This window comes from Malaclemys terrapin, chromosome 13, assembly GCF_027887155.1.
Source record: "Malaclemys terrapin pileata isolate rMalTer1 chromosome 13, rMalTer1.hap1, whole genome shotgun sequence".
Taxonomy (NCBI): domain Eukaryota; kingdom Metazoa; phylum Chordata; order Testudines; family Emydidae; genus Malaclemys; species Malaclemys terrapin.
In genome coordinates this window covers 25,081,125-25,099,355 of record NC_071517.1, presented here as the reverse complement: position 1 = coordinate 25,099,355, position 18,231 = coordinate 25,081,125, and the positions used below count along the sequence as shown (strand labels likewise).

At 45.9% G+C, this 18,231-nt stretch overlaps 1 protein-coding gene across 1 annotated transcript in view; it reads left to right on the top strand.

The window, feature by feature from the left end:
• Window positions 1–18,231, top strand: part of DNAH9 (dynein axonemal heavy chain 9) — a 404,651-nt gene that overhangs the window by 102,614 nt on the left and 283,806 nt on the right. The window contains exons 28-33 of the mRNA XM_054048023.1: window positions 632–736; window positions 6,594–6,751; window positions 9,012–9,150; window positions 10,217–10,504; window positions 11,186–11,396; window positions 15,025–15,152. Of these exons, the coding sequence (XP_053903998.1) occupies window positions 632–736; window positions 6,594–6,751; window positions 9,012–9,150; window positions 10,217–10,504; window positions 11,186–11,396; window positions 15,025–15,152 (1,029 nt within the window). The remainder of the gene's footprint in view (window positions 1–631; window positions 737–6,593; window positions 6,752–9,011; window positions 9,151–10,216; window positions 10,505–11,185; window positions 11,397–15,024; window positions 15,153–18,231) is intronic.

Below are 18,231 nucleotides of genomic sequence, written 5' to 3'. Positions count from 1 at the left end.
TTGAACCCGCATCCCCTAGGTCCCAACTTAGCATCCCAGTCACTGAGTGATCCTTCCTCCTCACCAGGAACAACATTGCTCCCGTCTTTGCTGAGATTGCTTCTCTCGTTCTGTTCTGGTTTCCTTCAGCTAAGGCCTGAGAGCTCATGCCCTATCTCAGTGCTGTTTGTGAACACTGACTGCTGTCTCTAGTGTGGGGATCTGGTCATTGACCTTGAGAGGGTCCAGTGAAACCTCCTGCACCTCCAATCACTGCACCAAGCTAAGCTGTTCAAATGTATTTTTATCCCTGTTCATCTGGTGCAGTAGAGTGACTCTGACATCCTTAAATCATCTTTTATTCAGTTTGTGGGCCTCCCAGGAAGCAGGGCATCAGTAATTCAATACCAGTGACCTTTAAAAGGGATTCTTGTACATGTATATTGAAAATGTGCAATTAACAAATCATGTAGCAAACTATGGAGAGCTATAAAGATTATAATTTATTGTGCCTGCTGTTTTGGTGCACTTTTCTGAACGCCCACAGTATACCGGAGATTGTTATAAATAAATAGGGTGGAAAATGGATTATCCATTTTTCTCTGAAACTAATGGCATTGGTAATTTTACTCTTGTACTTCTTTTGTTGCAGTCTTGTGGAAATATTTACAAAGGCCTTTCCCAGACGGGTGCCTGGGGCTGTTTTGATGAATTTAATAGAATCTCAGTGGAGGTCCTTTCAGTGGTGGCTGTACAGGTAAGTGAAGAGTACTCACAGTCAAGCGCTTGGTGATCACTGCAGCCATCAAGCACCAAAGTCTTTGTGGTGGAGTTAAACTCAGATGTAATTTTCAGCTGAAGTTTGATTGCTGAAGTTAAGTGCACTTGTGTCCACCACTTCCCACAGCTGCCTGATTGTTGGACAGTCCCAGAGCATATGCATCAGGGTTCCTTTTTCTTTATACAGCACCAACAAACATCAGATGACCAGGGCACTTTTTGCACAACCCCTGTGGGTCCAGTACATTTTGGATAGACTCTTTTGCTATATCAGGTGTAGCCCGAGAACCAAAGAAGCATTGTTAACATGCTGTAACATGCTCTGCCATTGGGGTTCTTTCACGGGCTGTGATAACTCCTCTTCCCACAAAGTACTTGCACTCTGCTGAGGGTGGCAGGTCATATCCTCAAAAGAGATACAGCCCTCATCCTTGACCAGTTGGGAGAGCCATATGATGCCTTTGCTCAGCCAGTTCTTCCAAATTACAGATTTTTTTCCCCCAGTTTGCATGTCTGGGTTACCCCAGATACATGCTTTGCATGATGGTGCATATGAAATTGGTACCTCGTAGCTAGAATAGCCCAGACCCTTCATGCACCCACCATTGTAGGCACCTTATTTTTCTCCATCAGACAAAAAAGTGGAACCGAGCAGACCAATGCTTGATCATTTTGAGGGAATTTCTTATGACAACTTTTCACAGATCTATATGCAAAATTACTCTACTAGGATGATGAGAATTTGTATTATTAACCCCTTGTGCAACAATTACAAAGCTTAATTTTAGTGCTGAGAACTGACTTTACTGTAACCTACATGCTTATCATGGCCAGGAAATCTGTCCCTTTCCATATGGAGACGAGATGGAAATAGGTTTTTATGTGGGGAAGAGGGATTCTGAGGCTGATTCAAAGCCCACTGAAGTCAGTGGGAGTCATTCCATTGCATCTCCCAGGGAGAGCTACAGCCTTTATGCATGTATATATTGAGGATACATTGATAGCACAGAACCATGGAAAGCAGAGATGGGAAAGAGCTATTAAATCTTCTTCCCTGCTTAGCCTCTTGCTTTTCTTCCTTCCAACATGTTTCTGGTCCTTTTCTCATGCTCCCTAGCCTGAAAGTTTGAATTTTCATTCCAGAAGTTGCATACTAAGGCTTGCATTACATGCTTCAATGTCATAATAAGATAAAAGTGAATCAGGAAATAGTAACCAATAAGGAGGTTAGAGCTGTGCTAGTTTTGGGTGAAACAAACATTTTTGGCCCCTCAGCAAAACTAGCCCAGGTCCACACAAATCTTTGCTGAACATTCTTTTCACATTCACCCTTGGTACCTCAGGCAGGAAAGGGGTGTCACTCAAAGGTGTGCCCCAAACCAGTGAATTTCCTTGCTGGTTCCCCCAGGGACCCACTGAAACCTGGCAGATTCATCTGAGTTGTGCTTTGAGTGTCAAGAGCATATGACTCCAAACTCAGAACAAAACACGGGGGCTGTGAAACCTGCAAGCAGCGCCCGAAAAGTTTGGTGAGGCCAAAGTGGCTGAGCTATAAGTGCCCATTTCTTTATGTCACTGGTACTCAGTCTCTTCATACTGGGGTCTGCTTTTCCACACCAAGTACAAGAACCCCCTGAGACCCTCCTCCAGTGTAGCTGGGGGTCTAGCCGTGATTTGGCTCTATGGAAGGGCAATGCTGTCACAACCCCTTGACATTTGTTCCTGACCCCCAAGCTGAGAACCCATGGGCTAAATGGACAAGTTCACTCTAATTGGCTGGGTTTCTCTTACATCATCTTTGACCTCTTATATCACATTACATTTTGTAAGCAAGTGTGAAAAATCGTGACACAAATTTTCAGGGGGTGGCGGTATAGTTGTGTCTATAAAACAAAGGCCATAATATTGGGACAGTCTCGATAATATTAGCATGTCATAAGCATTAGATCACCTGACATCCCCAAAGAACCACCTGACTGCTTAGATGAGTTTATGGATCATTCTTTCGTAACTTGTGTTCTGTCACATTACAGTTTAAAGTCCACAGTCAAGGGGATCCTTGAGGATGTACAAATAAAAAGGGAAGCTTGACCAAAGGAACCCAGAGATGACTCAGCTTCCAATGGTTCTTTCTCCAGGAGTTAGAATGCTGCAGCTGAATAAGCGACACTAGTGCTGTTCTGTCACTATGTTTGCTAGCTGCCATTAGGAGCAGCCATAGCTATATGTCATGGGTTGTCTTATTCATACTGCTAATGTCAGTATGGTTTCTTGCAGAAGAAAGGCAATCAGTTACAATTTAAGACAGCTCAGTGGTGTTCTGATTCCACTAGTGAAAAAATGTGGAGATCCTTTCCGTCACTGAAAATAATGTTACATAAAACATTAGTTAGCGTTAGAAGATTCAAATCTGCGGTGAACTTGATAAATGAGAAGTATAGAGATGTGATCAATAAAATGAGAAAAAAAGAGAAACAAAAAGTTAATAGAAGGAACGGAGTAGGTGGCACATAGCTATATTTGTTATATAGTATTTGATACAGTGTCTCACCAACTATTACGTAAGTGATCTCACTCAAGTGCTCAGCAAGATAGATGCCAGTTTGCTTGGGAACAATAAAACTTCCCTACAGCATCTTGCAGGGGTGCAATGAGGGGGCCACAGGGCCCCCAGGTTCTCCCACTTGGCCATAAACACTGCCCGGTAGGAGGGGAGGTCCCAGTTGGTCCTGGTCTCTCTGGTGGAAGAGGAGTGGAGGGGAGAAATCCCAGCTGGTCTCTCTCACCTGGCTTCCTGCTTCCCAGAACCAGTGAGCTGCCATCTCCTCATGCTTCCTCCTCCATCTCTTCCATGCCCATGCCACCTGGCAGGTAACCTGGCCCCCCCTTCTTAGGAAAATTCTAGTTGCACCCCAGGCACCTGTGAGCAGTACTGGATAGGGGGCATCGGATAGCAGGTTGCAGGGGAGGGGTTGTAGTACTTCTGTCAGGCTGGTGACACTGCCTTGAGAATTGTGAATTACAGATGGTGCCAGGGACAACCCTCAGGCTTTTCCAGCCTCTGCCGCTGTGTCTGGCCCAGTGTTAGAAAATGAGGGTGGATGGGTACTTCATCCTGGTGTGAAGTGTGGTGATAACTGAATTATCATCTCTTCAGACCATCCATGGGTTCAGGGCTGCGGTCAGATACCAGCGCTCTGGGTGGGCTAAGCTGAGCTGGTGAGCTGCTGTAATCTCTGCAGTGGTTCTGACAAGGGGTTCTGTGGTTGCGGTTGTTGGAGAGTCCTCCTTCCTGTATAGTGATGGCTCAAGTTTTTATGAACCACTTTTAAGTTATTCTGTGTATCAGTTCTCTGCTGTAATGGTTGGAGGTTGATAAACAGTGTCACAGGCAAAGTTTAAGTCAAGAGTGTGTCCAGCTGTGTGACTGGGACAAATGGCTACTTTGGGAGAGTTCCATAGCTGTCCTGAAAGATGATGGTTCCTAGATTAGTGGGTCAGAAGTGCCATCAGATTATCTCCATTAGCTCTGAGAAGAAACTTGTGGAGCTTTTGGGTTGTCTGCAGATTACTTAGATTCCTGCTGTGTGTCAATTGAATTCATCCATCAGATGATTTGTGTCTCTCCTGTAGTTTTAGCAGCCTTCAAATGGTCCTGCCTACCAGGAGAGCAAGGTGGGAAGTGAAAATACAGACGCTATCCTAAAATAGTGGGATCTTAGATAGAGCTGTATCATCCTAAAAGTATAACTGGGTTCAAAAAAGAATTACAGGTAGATACTTTCCTGGAGGATAGGTCTATCAATGGCTCTTAGCCAAGATGGTCAGGGACGCAACCCCATGTTCTGGGTGTCCCAGAACCTCCACCTGCCAGAAGCTCGGACTGGGCAACAGGGGATGGATCACTTGATAAATTGTTTTGTTCAGTCCTTTGGAAGCATCTGGCACTGGCCACTGTTGGAAGGCAGGGTACTGGGCTAGATGGACCATTGGTCTAATCCAGTAGGGCCATTCTTATCCTTATCTTTACCTGGTAGCAGTCTTCCTGCTATGGAGCATAAAGGTGGAGAGAGAAGGAGGTCTGTGTAGGCAAGGCCCTGGATACTGTACAGCACATTGGACCCAAATTCTGTAATGTGCATTTGTTACGAGAGATCACCTCTCTATGACATACCACCATAGTGGATATCAGCAGCAGTGCCCAAGCTCCCTGAGTATAAATGAGAAGGAGTGGCTGTCAGGGTATTCTCTGGAAGGAGCCATGGGTTTGGAACTCTCTCCCATGCCTTGGTGTGCCAGAGCCTGGAGTAGTGAGCCTTCCGGGCATGGTGCAAAGCCCAGATTCCACCCCCTCTGGAGTCAGGCTGTGAAGGTTTAGTGTGGGCTGAGAGAGAGACTTAAGGGCAGTGTTTTTGTTTGTGTGGTGATTTCTCATTTATGGGATAGGCGGCCAGAGCACTAGATGGGCTCCTGAAATTGTATTCTAAAAATTGGAAGCAGTAAAGAAATAAATAACATTACAGTATCAGACAGTAGCACCAGTTTTTACATTAAATGGTTGTATCTTTATGAAAATTCCAGGGAGAATATGTAACACTGCTTCTGTGTTTCATTTCTTTGCATTGGAGCACAAGAAAATGAAGGGAAGGGTATGTTAAATGTCAGCGCAACTTGTCCTATTGGAAAGTATTTTTGGACTATATCTGCCTAGGGCAGGGGTTCTCAAACTTTACCATAGCACAGAGCTTGTTTTTAATACATTGATTGTCTCACAGCCACCTCCCCTGATATTTGGGATTGCACCAGGCCTCTGTGAACCACAGTTTGGGAGCCTTTGGTCTAGTCAGGGCCGGCTCCAGGGTTTTGCCGTCCCAAGCGGTGAAAAAAAACAACCCTGCGATCGCAATCGGCGGCACTTCAGCGGCAGCTCCACCACGCCACTTTCTTCTTCGGCGGCAATTCGGCGGCAGATCCTTCCCTCCGAGAGGGACCAAGGGACCCACCGCCGAAGAGCCCGATGTGCCACCCCTTCCCCTTAGCTGCCTCAAGCACCTGCTTGCTGAGCTGGTGCCTGGAGCCGGCCCTGGACCATAGAATAGGTACATTTGTACATTATACATTGATTGATGTATTAATCACTGCTGGAATCCTGTGTCCAATTCTGGTGCCCACAGTTCAAGAAGGATGTTAATAAATTGCAGAGGATTCAGAGAAGAGCCACAAGAATGATTAAAGGATTGGAAAACCTGCCTTATAGTGACAGAGTGAAAGAGCTCAGTCTATCTAGCTTAACAAAGAGAAGGTTAAGGGGTGACTTGATCACAGTCTGTAAGTACCTAAATGGGGAACAAATATCTGGTAATGAGTTCTTCAGTATAGAACAAGCCAATGTCTGAAAGTTGAAGCTAGACAAATTCAAATGGGAAAGAAGACATACAGTACATTTTTAACGGTGAGAGTAATTAACCATTGGATCAATTTACCAAGGGCCGTGGTGGATGCTCTGTTACTGACAATTTTACTTTGGGGCAGTTCTCCAGCCTGTGGTTACGCAGGAGGTCAGACTAGATGATCACAGTACTCCCTTCAGGCTTCGGAGTCTATGAAGCTATGATAACTGGGACTTTTTGTCCATATTTGAGTTTGCATTCCAATGTCATATAGGTTTCCCTCCCTCCCCCACCAAACTGTGTACAAAGTTGTTAGTAAAAGAACAACTATAAACCACAGACTTCTCAGGGGGACCCAGCAGAAATAAGTCAGCACAGATACGATACTGTGGTCTGTTCTTTATAGCTGACTGCTCAAACTAAAACAGTGACTCCGGTTCTCAGGTGAAAAGTATACAGGATGCCATAAGGGACAAAAAGCAACGTTTCAATTTCCTTGGAGAAGACATTAATTTGATTCCTTCTGTTGGCATTTTCATTACAATGAACCCTGGCTATGCTGGACGAACTGAACTACCTGAGAACTTGAAAGCTCTTTTCAGGTAAGGTGCAGATCAGCTTTTGTGCCCTGTTTAATAAACTAGTTCCTTTACTTTTGTCAGTGTCGTCAGGGGACTCAGAACACAGCTGCCTTTCCATTCACTTTTATTAATAGGTAGCTCAGATCTTGGACAAAAAGTCTTGGTTTATGAACATTCAGGGAAGAGAAACAGGCACAAGTCTCTGAGCTGTTAAAAGCAGCTTTTGGCAGCTGGCTGGCTCAGGGGCATGGTGATGGAATCCTTTCATCACAAGTTCAAATCTGGCCCAGGCTGGTGGTGGCCAAAGGTTGTTGCCACCTCATGGTTATTCAGTGGCCTCTGCTAAATGGATTGGCATTCCCAGTCCAGTTCCTAGTGTGACACATTACAAACCCCACCATCAGTTCGTATTCTTTGGTCATAGAGCTGAGCAAATAATTGATCATTTGGTGGATGTCCTGAAAAGATGGGGGAAAAAAATCAGTTTTTCTAAGCAAGTAAATTTTTTTTTTCTGAAACAAAAAACTGGAAACATTTTCTTAGGTCAAACAAAATGTTTCTATTGTTTATTCAAAGTGACATTTTCTAAACAAAATACCGATTGAAAACAAAATGTAGAAATGGTTCATGGTGTAAATGTCAAATTGAACTGTTTGACATTTCCAATTTTATTTTTTATTTGTTTTTCAGCCAAAACTGTTCCCCAAATTCAGCTCCCCATTCATGCCCCCAAATGCTTTTTTTTGTGAACTTACTGTTTGTCCAGAATATCTTGCCCAACTCTAATTAGCCCAATGCCTGTCTCAGCAGAGTGGCCTAGTGTGGCACAGGCCCTGCTGACAGAGCTGCCCGTCAACCCTTGTGATGACCCCTTCCACCCTGGGGGCAGGAAGTCCTGGGAGGCTTGCCTCAGCATGGCCCATGCCGTGCCTCTTCTAGACGCAGAGGAGACTTAGGGTCAGTTTTTTAAGGATATTTAAGCACTTTTAAAGATGCAGGTAGGTCCTTATCTGCAACTTCAGGTCCCCGAATACCTTTGAAATCTGTCCCTTAGGGTATGTCTGCACTGCAATTAAACACCCGCGTTTGGCCCATATCAGCTGACTTGGGCTCGCGCGGATCAGACTAAGGGGCTGTTTGACCTCAGTGTAGCCGTTTGGCGTTGGATTAGAGCCCAAACATCTACACCACAATTTTATGAGCCCGAGTTAGCTGACTCAGGCCAACTACAGGTGTAGAAGACATACCTGTGTGTCCGGAGCTCGGTAAGCACCTTTCATTGCAGGTATTGGCAAAACACCCTCACTATCTGACAGTCACATCTGCTGTCAGCATCACCCTGCTCCTAGGCCATCCCCTTTGTAGAACACTATTGCCTGCTTTGTAGGCCCTTATGTTTCCTTGCAAACATGCCAAGGTGTTTGACAGAGCTGCCTCCAGAGTATTGTAGGATGGGAGGGGGAATACCAGGAGCTACAGCCCTGGGCTCAAAGAGGGCTGGGATTCTGAATGAGGGTGACTGTATCAATTAGGGATTTCCAGCCATGTCCTGCAATGAGCAGTGGGTGCCAGAGAGACCCACGTGCCAGCAGCATGAGCCCCTCTGTCTTTGACTTTCTCTGTGCCTCAGGCTCTCTCTCCCCCACCCTCCCATCCTGTCAGCATGTGAAGAGACCTGAGCCAGCTTGTCCTCCTTTGTCCCCGAGCTTGGGCACTGGCATTGTGTTGGGAGCGACCCATCCCAGCCTTTGCATTAGTGAAAGGAAAAGCCTTAATCTGAATGGCGCTTAGACTTCCGAGGTGGAGTCAGTGTTTCTCTCCCTTCCCTCCACATCACACATGTTGCCTGTGTTGACATCAGTTAGTGCCTGAGATAGGGTGAGTGCACAGAGCTGCTGCTTGTCTCGAAGATTCATTCTGTAGCCGCGATAGGCAATTGTGTTTTGTAACTGGTGTAGGAGACATTATTGGGGAATCCTCATCATGGGAGGTTTTTAAGAGCAGGTTGGACAAACCTCTGTTGGGGATGGTCTAGGCGTACTTAATCCTGGGGTGTGGGCTAGATGACCTTTCAGTCCCTTCCAACCTACATCTCTCTGATTCTACAATTGTAGCTTTGTGGGCTTTTTGTTTTACATGCCTCCTCAGAATCGAAACCAACCCCAGCCTCAGCTATCCCTCTCAGTCACAGTGCTGAAACTTTTGCCAGCAAAGTTGTGTCTGTTCCTTGGTTGAAGCGGAAATGTAGCTCTGTAATCATTTTCCCCATCCTTGCTTTTAGGCCATGTGCAATGGTTGTGCCAGACTTTGAGCTGATCTGTGAAATCATGTTGGTGGCTGAGGGGTTCATTGAGGCTCGGTTGTTAGCCAGGAAATTCATTACCCTTTACCAATTATGCAAAGAGCTCCTGTCCAAACAGGTAAGTCTGTTTCATGAGCTATAAAGCATAATTAAATATGTCAATCTGCTAATGACCAGTAACACTACCCTAAGCTCTGTGACCAACTTGACAGACATGTAAGTGCAGATCCACAAAATTCCCTGCATGCAGGCACTGCTGATTAAGGGGAAATGTGCATAGGGATACTGGAATTGGCATGTTGTGTAAACTGGGGGAAAATATGGGTCTGTCTGCTACTCTGTGTTTGTACAGTGCTAGCACAAAGGGCCCTGTTCTTGGTTGCCCCACAGCCAGCAGCTTCTCCTACCATAATAAACATGCTGAATCATAATCATAATGGGTGTCTCAGATTTAGTAATGGAAGAAGGAGCCTCTCATCTTTTGACAGGTTCAAATCCAGCGCAGGTTTATAGCGACAGGACTTCATGGCCATATGATGGCCTCCTTGGAATGTATATGAAATTAATTGGTCAGTCTCAGGAGGGGGGACGGAGGGATGGAAGACTGGAGGTCAGCTGGAGTGAGGATGGAGAGACTTTGGGAGGGGGATAAAGAGGGTGGGCCAGAAGCCAATCAGCAGAGAGGGATGAGTGTTCCGAGTTAAAACTCTAACCAGCAGCCTGATGACATCATCAGTGTCGCAAGATGCCTGCTGCTGTTACTGCTTCTGTGTTGGCTCTTGCTGGCTGAGTCTCTGCCCATGGGTTGGCTCCACCCTAGTGTTTCTTCCTTCTCTGGGCTCACATGACTGGGGGAAGGATAAAGTTGCATGGGGCCTAGTGCCCCTGGAGCTGGGGTCCAGGGGAGCACTGGAGGGGTAGGATCTGATCTCCTCAGCTCCTCCCAGTGCTGCTGTACCTACTGAATCCTATGTTAGCTGAATCCCACCTAAGGAAGATGGGGTTGGAAGTCCTAGCAGCCAGACTGGTACTGCATTCTGTAGCAAGGACTGTACAGATGGAAGAAGATTCAGATGAATTTCTGCGGTTGGGTCGCATGGCCATTTGGAACTGTCTGCCTCCTTGTTTTGTATTCTGGCAAGCCAGCTAAGTGTAAATGACTCCTTTCACTCTGCTCTGTTTAGGATCACTACGACTGGGGCCTGCGTGCAATTAAGTCAGTGCTGGTTGTTGCTGGCTCCCTTAAGAGAGGGGACCCCGACCGTCCTGAAGACCAGGTTCTTATGCGCTCTCTTCGTGACTTCAACATCCCTAAGATTGTGACAGACGACATGCCAGTGTTTATGGGACTGATCGGGGATCTTTTTCCTGCTTTGGATGTCCCCAGAAAGCGAGACCTGAGTTTTGAATCGTTTGTGAAACAGGCTGTGTTAGACCTCAAACTGCAGGCTGAAGACAACTTTGTGCTCAAAGTAAGAGTGAGAGATTCTTTCATCCCAACTTCAAACCTTTACGTAACCTTCAGTATTCTCTTAACTTACAAGTAAGGCTGTGGGTCTGTCATGGAAGTCAGGGAAGTCATGGATTCTGTGACTTTCCGGGACTTCTGCAGCGGCCGGTGCAGCTTACCCGAGGGCCATTATTTTTAGTGAAAGTCACGGACAGGTGCGCAATGAACAAAAATTCACAGGCGCCTGCGATCTGCCTGTGACTTACTAATAATGACTGGGTATGGGGGAAGGAATGACTGCTGGAGCCCCAGGGGTGCGGGGTACTGACAGCCTGAGCCTTGCTGCGGGAGGTGGGGGGGAGCTGACAATCCAAGCCCACCACCACTGGGTGGGGGCACAGCCCAGCCGAAGCTGGAAGGCGGGGCACGCAGCCCCTGCTCTGGCCCCAACTGTGGCTCCTGACAGCTGAAGCCAAAGAAGTCACGGAGGTCCGGTAAAGATGTGGAATCTGTGATTTTTGTGACCTCCATGACTAAATTGTATCCTTAACAATAATGCAATGATTCTGTTCCACTTTGCAATAAGACACTGTTATGAGAGCAACTGCCTTAATAGTCCTTTGTGGCTGCTCAGTAAAGCAGGACTTTCGGTTGTTAATTTGGTCTGAAATTTGGTGGGCTTTCTAGTTGATTTCTCTTGCAGGTGGTGCAGCTGGAGGAGTTGCTGGCTGTGCGGCACTCTGTCTTTGTGGTGGGTAATGCTGGCACTGGCAAATCTCAGGTACTGAAATCTCTGAATAAGACTTACCAGATAATGAAACGACGTCCTGTCTGGACAGACCTCAACCCCAAAGCAGTCACCAATGACGAACTTTTTGGCATCATCAACCCAGCCACAAGAGAATGGAAAGATGGTAGGTGTGTTTTCACATAAACCACTGACTAGGAAGGGTATTTCTGTAATCTTTCTAAACACAACAGTAATAATTGCTCTTCTGTGGTGGTTTTCCGTAGATCTCAAAGCACAAACACACATCTAACATCTACAGTGTATTAATGCTTTATTGCTGATGGGGCACATGGGATTCTTTAGCCAGTCTGACTTTCAGATGAGGATTGCTCTGGAATAAATCTTGTTTTAACCTAGCTACCCTAAGAATCAGCTGTCCTGCCCATATACAAGAGACTCGAAGTTCCTAACCTGGACAGGCTGCTGCTAATGATTGGCTGAACTAGAAAGCGCTGAGTACTTTCAAACCAGGAATGATGTAACTATGGTGAGAATGAGCTGGGTACCATGTTCCACTCCATCTCACCTTCTCCGTGCACACATTTCACCATGTTCTCACCATTAATAGCACAGCCACAACAGCACTGATGGAAAGGTTTCCCCGGCCTCAGAAATTACTTCTGCTTGCCACATGCTCTCTTTACTGGCTAACGGTAAGAGAGACACATCTTCCCAGGGTCTAGGGAAAACAGGCACAAGTTAAAAATTTGCTAAAAGGCTGCGTGAAGCTTAAATTAAGACAATTATTTTTTGTTATGTAAATTGGTGCTAGTTTTTAATGGTGATTGTAGTTTGGGAGGTGTAGAGTGTAAGGCCCTGGGTATTAGGCACAAGTTAAAAATTTGCTAAAAGGCTGCGTGAAGCTTAAATTAAGACAATTATTTTTTGTTATGTACATTGGTGCTAGTTTTTAATGGTGATTGTAGTTTGGGAGGTGTAGAGTGTAAGGCCCTGGGGATTAGAACCCATATCTGTAGAGCCTGTGATGGCTAAGAGTCCCTCAGTGCCACTGGGAGGCCATGCAGAGGCACAGCCAAGGAGTACTGTGGAAGTAAGTGCTGCAGGAAGTACAGGTCTGTCTCATCTTATGCTGGGGTTACGTTCCGCAGTCAGCGCCTAAAGCGAAAATCGTGTATAGTCAAAATTACATTGAGTGTAATGGCGGGCGGAATCACCCGCACTACAGAAACAGTATTTAAATTGTTATTTTTCTCTTTTTTTTGGTTTTTGTTTTGCTGAAATCGCACATGTTAAATGTGCCTAAGATGCGACAGACCTGTACTGCCCAAGCGACCTAGAGTGATGGTACCTTGCAGTTACTGATTGGCCAAGTACCCTATTTAACCCCAGGGGTTGGCCTAGGAAGTTGTCTGGGCAACCACACAGACTTTGGCCTGCTGCAGCGCCAGACTTTGCTTGATCTCTGGCCTCTGACTCTGATCCTGACTCCTACCTCTCAGTACTAATGTAGTACTGCCTCTGATCTCTGGTTTCCAACCCTGGCCTGACTCTAACCCTGACTTCTGCTTACAGAACCGGGCCCTTGCGATCCCTCCAACCCCTGCCCGTGACTACCGGCCCTGGTGGGCAAACCTCAGCCCAGTTGTGACCACTAGGCCACACTGCCTATGCCCTGATCCCTTAAACAGAGGAAGGCGAAGGAAGAGGCTGCCAATAAAACATACCCAGCTATCCTCCTTCCAAAAGATAAACTGCCCATTCATCCCTAGAACATATTCTGCCTTTGACCCCCTACAGTGCCAATTTCATCTGATCGTAACTCCAGACCTTAAATCACAAGTGACAGAAACAAAGTGCGGGTCACAGAGGAGGCTGTGGAGTCTGACCTGAGTGAAAGCCAGGGCTAGCTTTTGTCAAACAGTGCCTGGAGTGAGCCCAAGCCAGACAGAGCTGCAAATCACATTCCAATTCAAGGGGCCTCTGCTTTTAGGGACATTGTAAAGGGGCTGGCTGATGTTTCCTGAGCCAGTGCTTTTGTGGGAGCTCGTCCTCATTCTACCCAGGCTTAGGGACTCCCTGCTGCAATGTTTTTTTCATCAGCTGTCCCTGACAACTGTGTTTCTTGTAGCCATAACATCAGTGAGGAGAGTCAGAGAGCTCCTGCACAGCCTAACAAAAGCCTACATTCTCATGCTAAATTGACCCCCACTCAGTCACTGATTTTCTTCTGAATCAGGACTGTTTGCCTGTTTTCTTCCCTAAATTACATTCATTGCTAGGGGAGGGCAAGTTTCACACATTGCCTACTAAAAGGTCCCTTAATAGGACTTTAAAAGGACTCTTAGTACAACCAAACTTGTCTGTTGATTTCCCTCTCTCTCCAGTTTATGGCATATAGAGACAAGGTTAGTGGAGGGGTGGTTTCTTCTCAACCGCTGTCATAATGGATTGAGATCTGCATTGAGAGATGCTATGTGTCTCCATCCCCAATGGTATCAGAACAAATACAACTCAGTCTGAGGCAGTTTCTGGAGCATGCGTCCATAATGTCCCTGTGGTGGAATTTGTGCATAGCAGGAGTTCAGCTTGTACTTTATGAAGCGTTATTCTCTTGGCCTGAGCTCAAAATCTGATGCCTTCTTCCAGGGAGCCACCCAGCAACCATTGTGTAAGTTGTCTTACCTCAAACCCACCTCTGTGTTGGAGCAGAGTGCCAGAGCAGATGGACATTCTCAACTCCCATCTCCATGCTTTTGGAGTCCATGTTGGATTGGGAGGAAGTGGAATAAACTGAGTGTGCATGGCAGCCACACCTCCTTTAGACATTATAGCTCTCTGTTACTCTCCCTGGCTTGGGACATAATCAAGGAGCAAAGCTTTCCAGTGGTTTCTGGCTTTGGTGCAATGTGTAGGTGTGTTCCAAGAGCAGAGGGCTCTGTACTGACAATCTTCTCCAAGAACTCCAGTTCCATCTCAGACCCTTTTCTTCCTCCTTTTTGGTTTTTGCCTGCCTCCAGTTCCTCTACTCTGGATTGTGCAAGAAAATACTCACCCTGGGCAAAAGCCACAGTTTTGAGGATTTGCCAAAAGAGAGACATTTTTTCTGCTTGCCTGATACTTTTCATGCAGCCCGAAGTCTCTCTTGGTATTTTAATGTGAAAGTATTTGTGCACTGACAAATGATAGTTTTGAGGCATTTTGTTCTGTTCTACAGCATTGCTGCTATATTCCCAGCATTCTTGTTCTTCTTATCATTAATTATTTGCTTCCCCTGAGACATTTTATTTCCTCAGTCTCCTTGATTTCACTAGCATGTGGTTCTGTCGTTTACTCATTCTGTTCTTGTTCTCATCCCCCGTCTCTCTAATTCAAAGCCATGACCCAATGCTTAATGCACCTTGAGTTCCCTGGCAGTACTTCCAGCTGAGGAAGCAGTTATAAGAAATTCCAAGTTATATTCAAACAGTTTTCCAAACCTTTATATTGTTTAATATACTTCCTCCTTTCCCTGTTATTGTACAGTACCCACTAGTCACTGTTTTCTTGCCCTCAACACTCCCCAATAGTAATGAGTTGAACGCTGGCCTGCCATCTTTTTCATTGATATTAACTGATAACATTCGTTTCCCCCCAAAGCAGATTAGCCTGATATCCATTTACATGTTTTTTTATTACTTGAATCATAAAATGCACTGAGATTTTATTTTGGCATTTAAGAAGGATGTTGCAGAAAACTGGTTGGGCAAGTTGCAGATTCCGTGATCATAAAGGAGTGTGTGTCATCTTTCTAGGACTGTTTTCATCAATCATGCGAGAGCTGGCCAATGTCACACATGATGGTCCCAAGTGGATGGTGCTGGATGGTGATATTGATCCAATGTGGATTGAGTCTCTTAATACTGTCATGGATGATAATAAGGTAATAGATATTCTTTGATAAACCCATAGGAGAAATACATAGGTTGAGACAATAGCTCAGAGTACGAAAGAGTTGTTACTGTGTTTCTTCAAATAAAAACAAACATCATCATGCAAAGAAAATGTTACATCTGGAAAACAGCACAAAGCATTAATTTTCAGGAACATGTTATTGAATTGGAGTGGTGCCGGTAACGTTCTGCTGCAGTCAGTACATTGAAATCTCATAGACTCATAGACTTTAAGGCCAGAAGGGCTTTAGATCCTTTTACTATTGGTTTTAATTTCCTTTTCAAAGTCCAGCTCTACTTGGCTTTTGGCAGTTCTCACTTTGTACCTATACTTTCTAACCTCCAAGAGGTAGCTTTCCTTGCTGATCCATCCTACCTTCCATTCCTTGTAGGCTTTCTGCTTTCTCTTAATCACCTGCTTGAGATGCTTCATCCAGCTTGGTCTGCAACCCTTCTCTATGCATTTTTCCCCCTTGCTCAGGATGCAGGCTTCAGATAGTTTCTGCAACTTTTACTTAAAATAATTCCAAGCCTGCTCCACATTCAGATCCTTGAGTTCTTCAGTCCACTTCCCTAACTACTTCCCTTAATTTTATAAAGTTTGCACTTTTGAAATCAAGGACTTTAATTGCAGATCTATTTTTGTTTATCCTCCCATTTCATTTAAACTGAATTAGCTTATGATCACTCGAACCAAGGTTGTCCTCTACAAACAGCTCTTGGATGAGGTTGTCACTACTTACCAATACTAAATTTAAAATGGCATTGCCTCTTGTTGGTTTGGTGACTGTTTGGTGAAGAAATTTTTCAACTATCACATCCAGGAATATCTGGTCCTGACCATTATTAGTAGCACTTGTCCTCCAATCTGTATCTGGGAAATTGAAGTCTCCCATAATTACATAATTTCCAGTAGTATTTGTTTAATTAAAATATTAAAGAGGTCTCTATCCATATTCAAATTAGATTCAGGGGATTTGTAGCGTACCTCAAGCACTATTCCAGTGGAGCCTCTGTTACCTTTCTTCCCCAAAGTGATTTTGACCTAAACAGATTCCATTTCACCCACTACATCATTTCTAATCTCTTTACAGTCTATCTCACCATTAATATACAATGCTACTCCACCACCTTTACCTTTATTTCTGTCTTTCCTGAACAGCACATACTCTTCAATCCCTGTACTCCAGGCATGACTACTATTCCACCATGTTTCTGTTATTGTGACATCCTGGCACCCCAATATTCACCACTGTCATGTAATTAGGATATGTTTTGTACAAAGAATGCCTTGTGGAGAATCATTCTAAAAGTCTTGATCTGCTAGACATTAATATCTCCGTGGATTGTATGTGCTATCATTGTATGTGAAGTTACAAAGTTGGGCTATGTATGTGTTACTGAAACATGTTGTGAGGTTGAAAACACCCACAAGCAGCCTTTCAGGTACAACAGTAAAAAGGTCAAACAATGTTAATGGCTTATTGAGGAAATGCACAGGAATTATCCCAGGAACTGTGTACAATAGAAACCTCTCAGAGAGAGCACTACACAATGGGAACTGTTTGACCCAGGTCACAGCACAAGAGCTTTCTAGCAAATGGGAAGAAGATATAAAAGGGGGAAAATGACATCATGGGGGGATCCCGCTGTGATGGGTTTCCCACAGGCTGCCACCTGGAACGTGGGTACCACTGAGCCCTCTGACCCACCAGCCTGGGATCCCATTCACTGTGCTGCTGTGACAAGTTGCAAAACCCTCCAAGCTTGCATTTTCACCAGCATTCACACAGGTAGGGACACACCCAGCTGCAGTCACATCCAGGCTCTCTAGCTACCAGCCTCCCAGCCTAGGACCTCTGAGCAGTACTGTCCTGCCCTGGTCAAATCTGGCCAGTATATGGGTTTAACACCCGGTCTGCTTTTCCCTCAGTGTGAAGAGGACCATGCACACTTGTGGTAATCAAGCTGAGATTTTCCTCAGACATCAGTGTTCCCTCTAATTTTTTACATCCATATGAGGAATTAATTTTGTTATGTGCACCAATATGGAGGTGATGTGTGGCGAGGGTGAGGTCGAGCGGTTTGGAGTGTGGGAGGGGGCTCAGGGCTGGGGCTGAGGTTGATGTTCCGGGGGACGAGAGCTCCGGCTAGGGGTGAAGGCTCTGGGGTGGAACTGGGGTTGAGGGGTTCAGGGTGCAGGAGGGGGCTCAGGGCTGGGGCAGAGGGTTGGGGTGCTGGCTCTGGGGTGGGACTGGTGATGAGGGGCTTAGGGTGCAGGCTGCCCCAGGGCTGCGGCAGAGAGAGAGGACTCCCCCCAGCCCTCTCTCGGTGCAGCAGCTCGGGGCTGGGGAGAAGTGCCTCTCCCCGGCTGTGGTAGCTCTGGCAGGGCTGGACTGGGCTGGGTTGGGCCGGGGGAGGGGAGGGGCTCCTCTCCTTGGCAACTTCCGGCAGGGCCGGAACGGGCCTGGACCAGGTCAGGCCAGGCCGGGGGAGGGGCTCCTCTTCCCGGCGGCTAGGCTGGTCTGGTCGTGGGGCTCCTCTCCCAGCAGCTCCAGTGGGGCTGGGCTGGGCCGAGGAGGGGTGCCTCTCCCCGCCTGCATGGCCCTTGATAGCCTGCTCCACGGCCATGCAGCTTACAGGGAATTTATCCAGATACCTTAGTCAAATGCACACTGGTTTGGATTAAAGCATAAAATAAGTTTATTGACTACAAAAGGATAGATTTTAAGTGATTATAAGTGATAGCAAACAGATCAAAGCAGATTACCTAGTAAATAAACAAAACTGCAAACGGAGTTTAGCATACTCCTCACCCTGAGTGATAAACAGGCTGGCAGATTTTTAAGGCCTTATTTTTGCAGCTTGGGTTTCCCAGGTTTTTATACACAGGCTAGAAATCCCTTTAGCCTGGGACCATCTTTCCCCCTGTTCAGTCTTTATTCCTCAGGTGTTTCCAGGTGTGTTGTTGTAGGGAGAGTGTGAGGTCCCCCCAGGTTGTCATTTTCCTGCTCTTGTAGAATAGAAGGCTTGAAGGATATAACCACAAAACAACATATCCTAGAATGT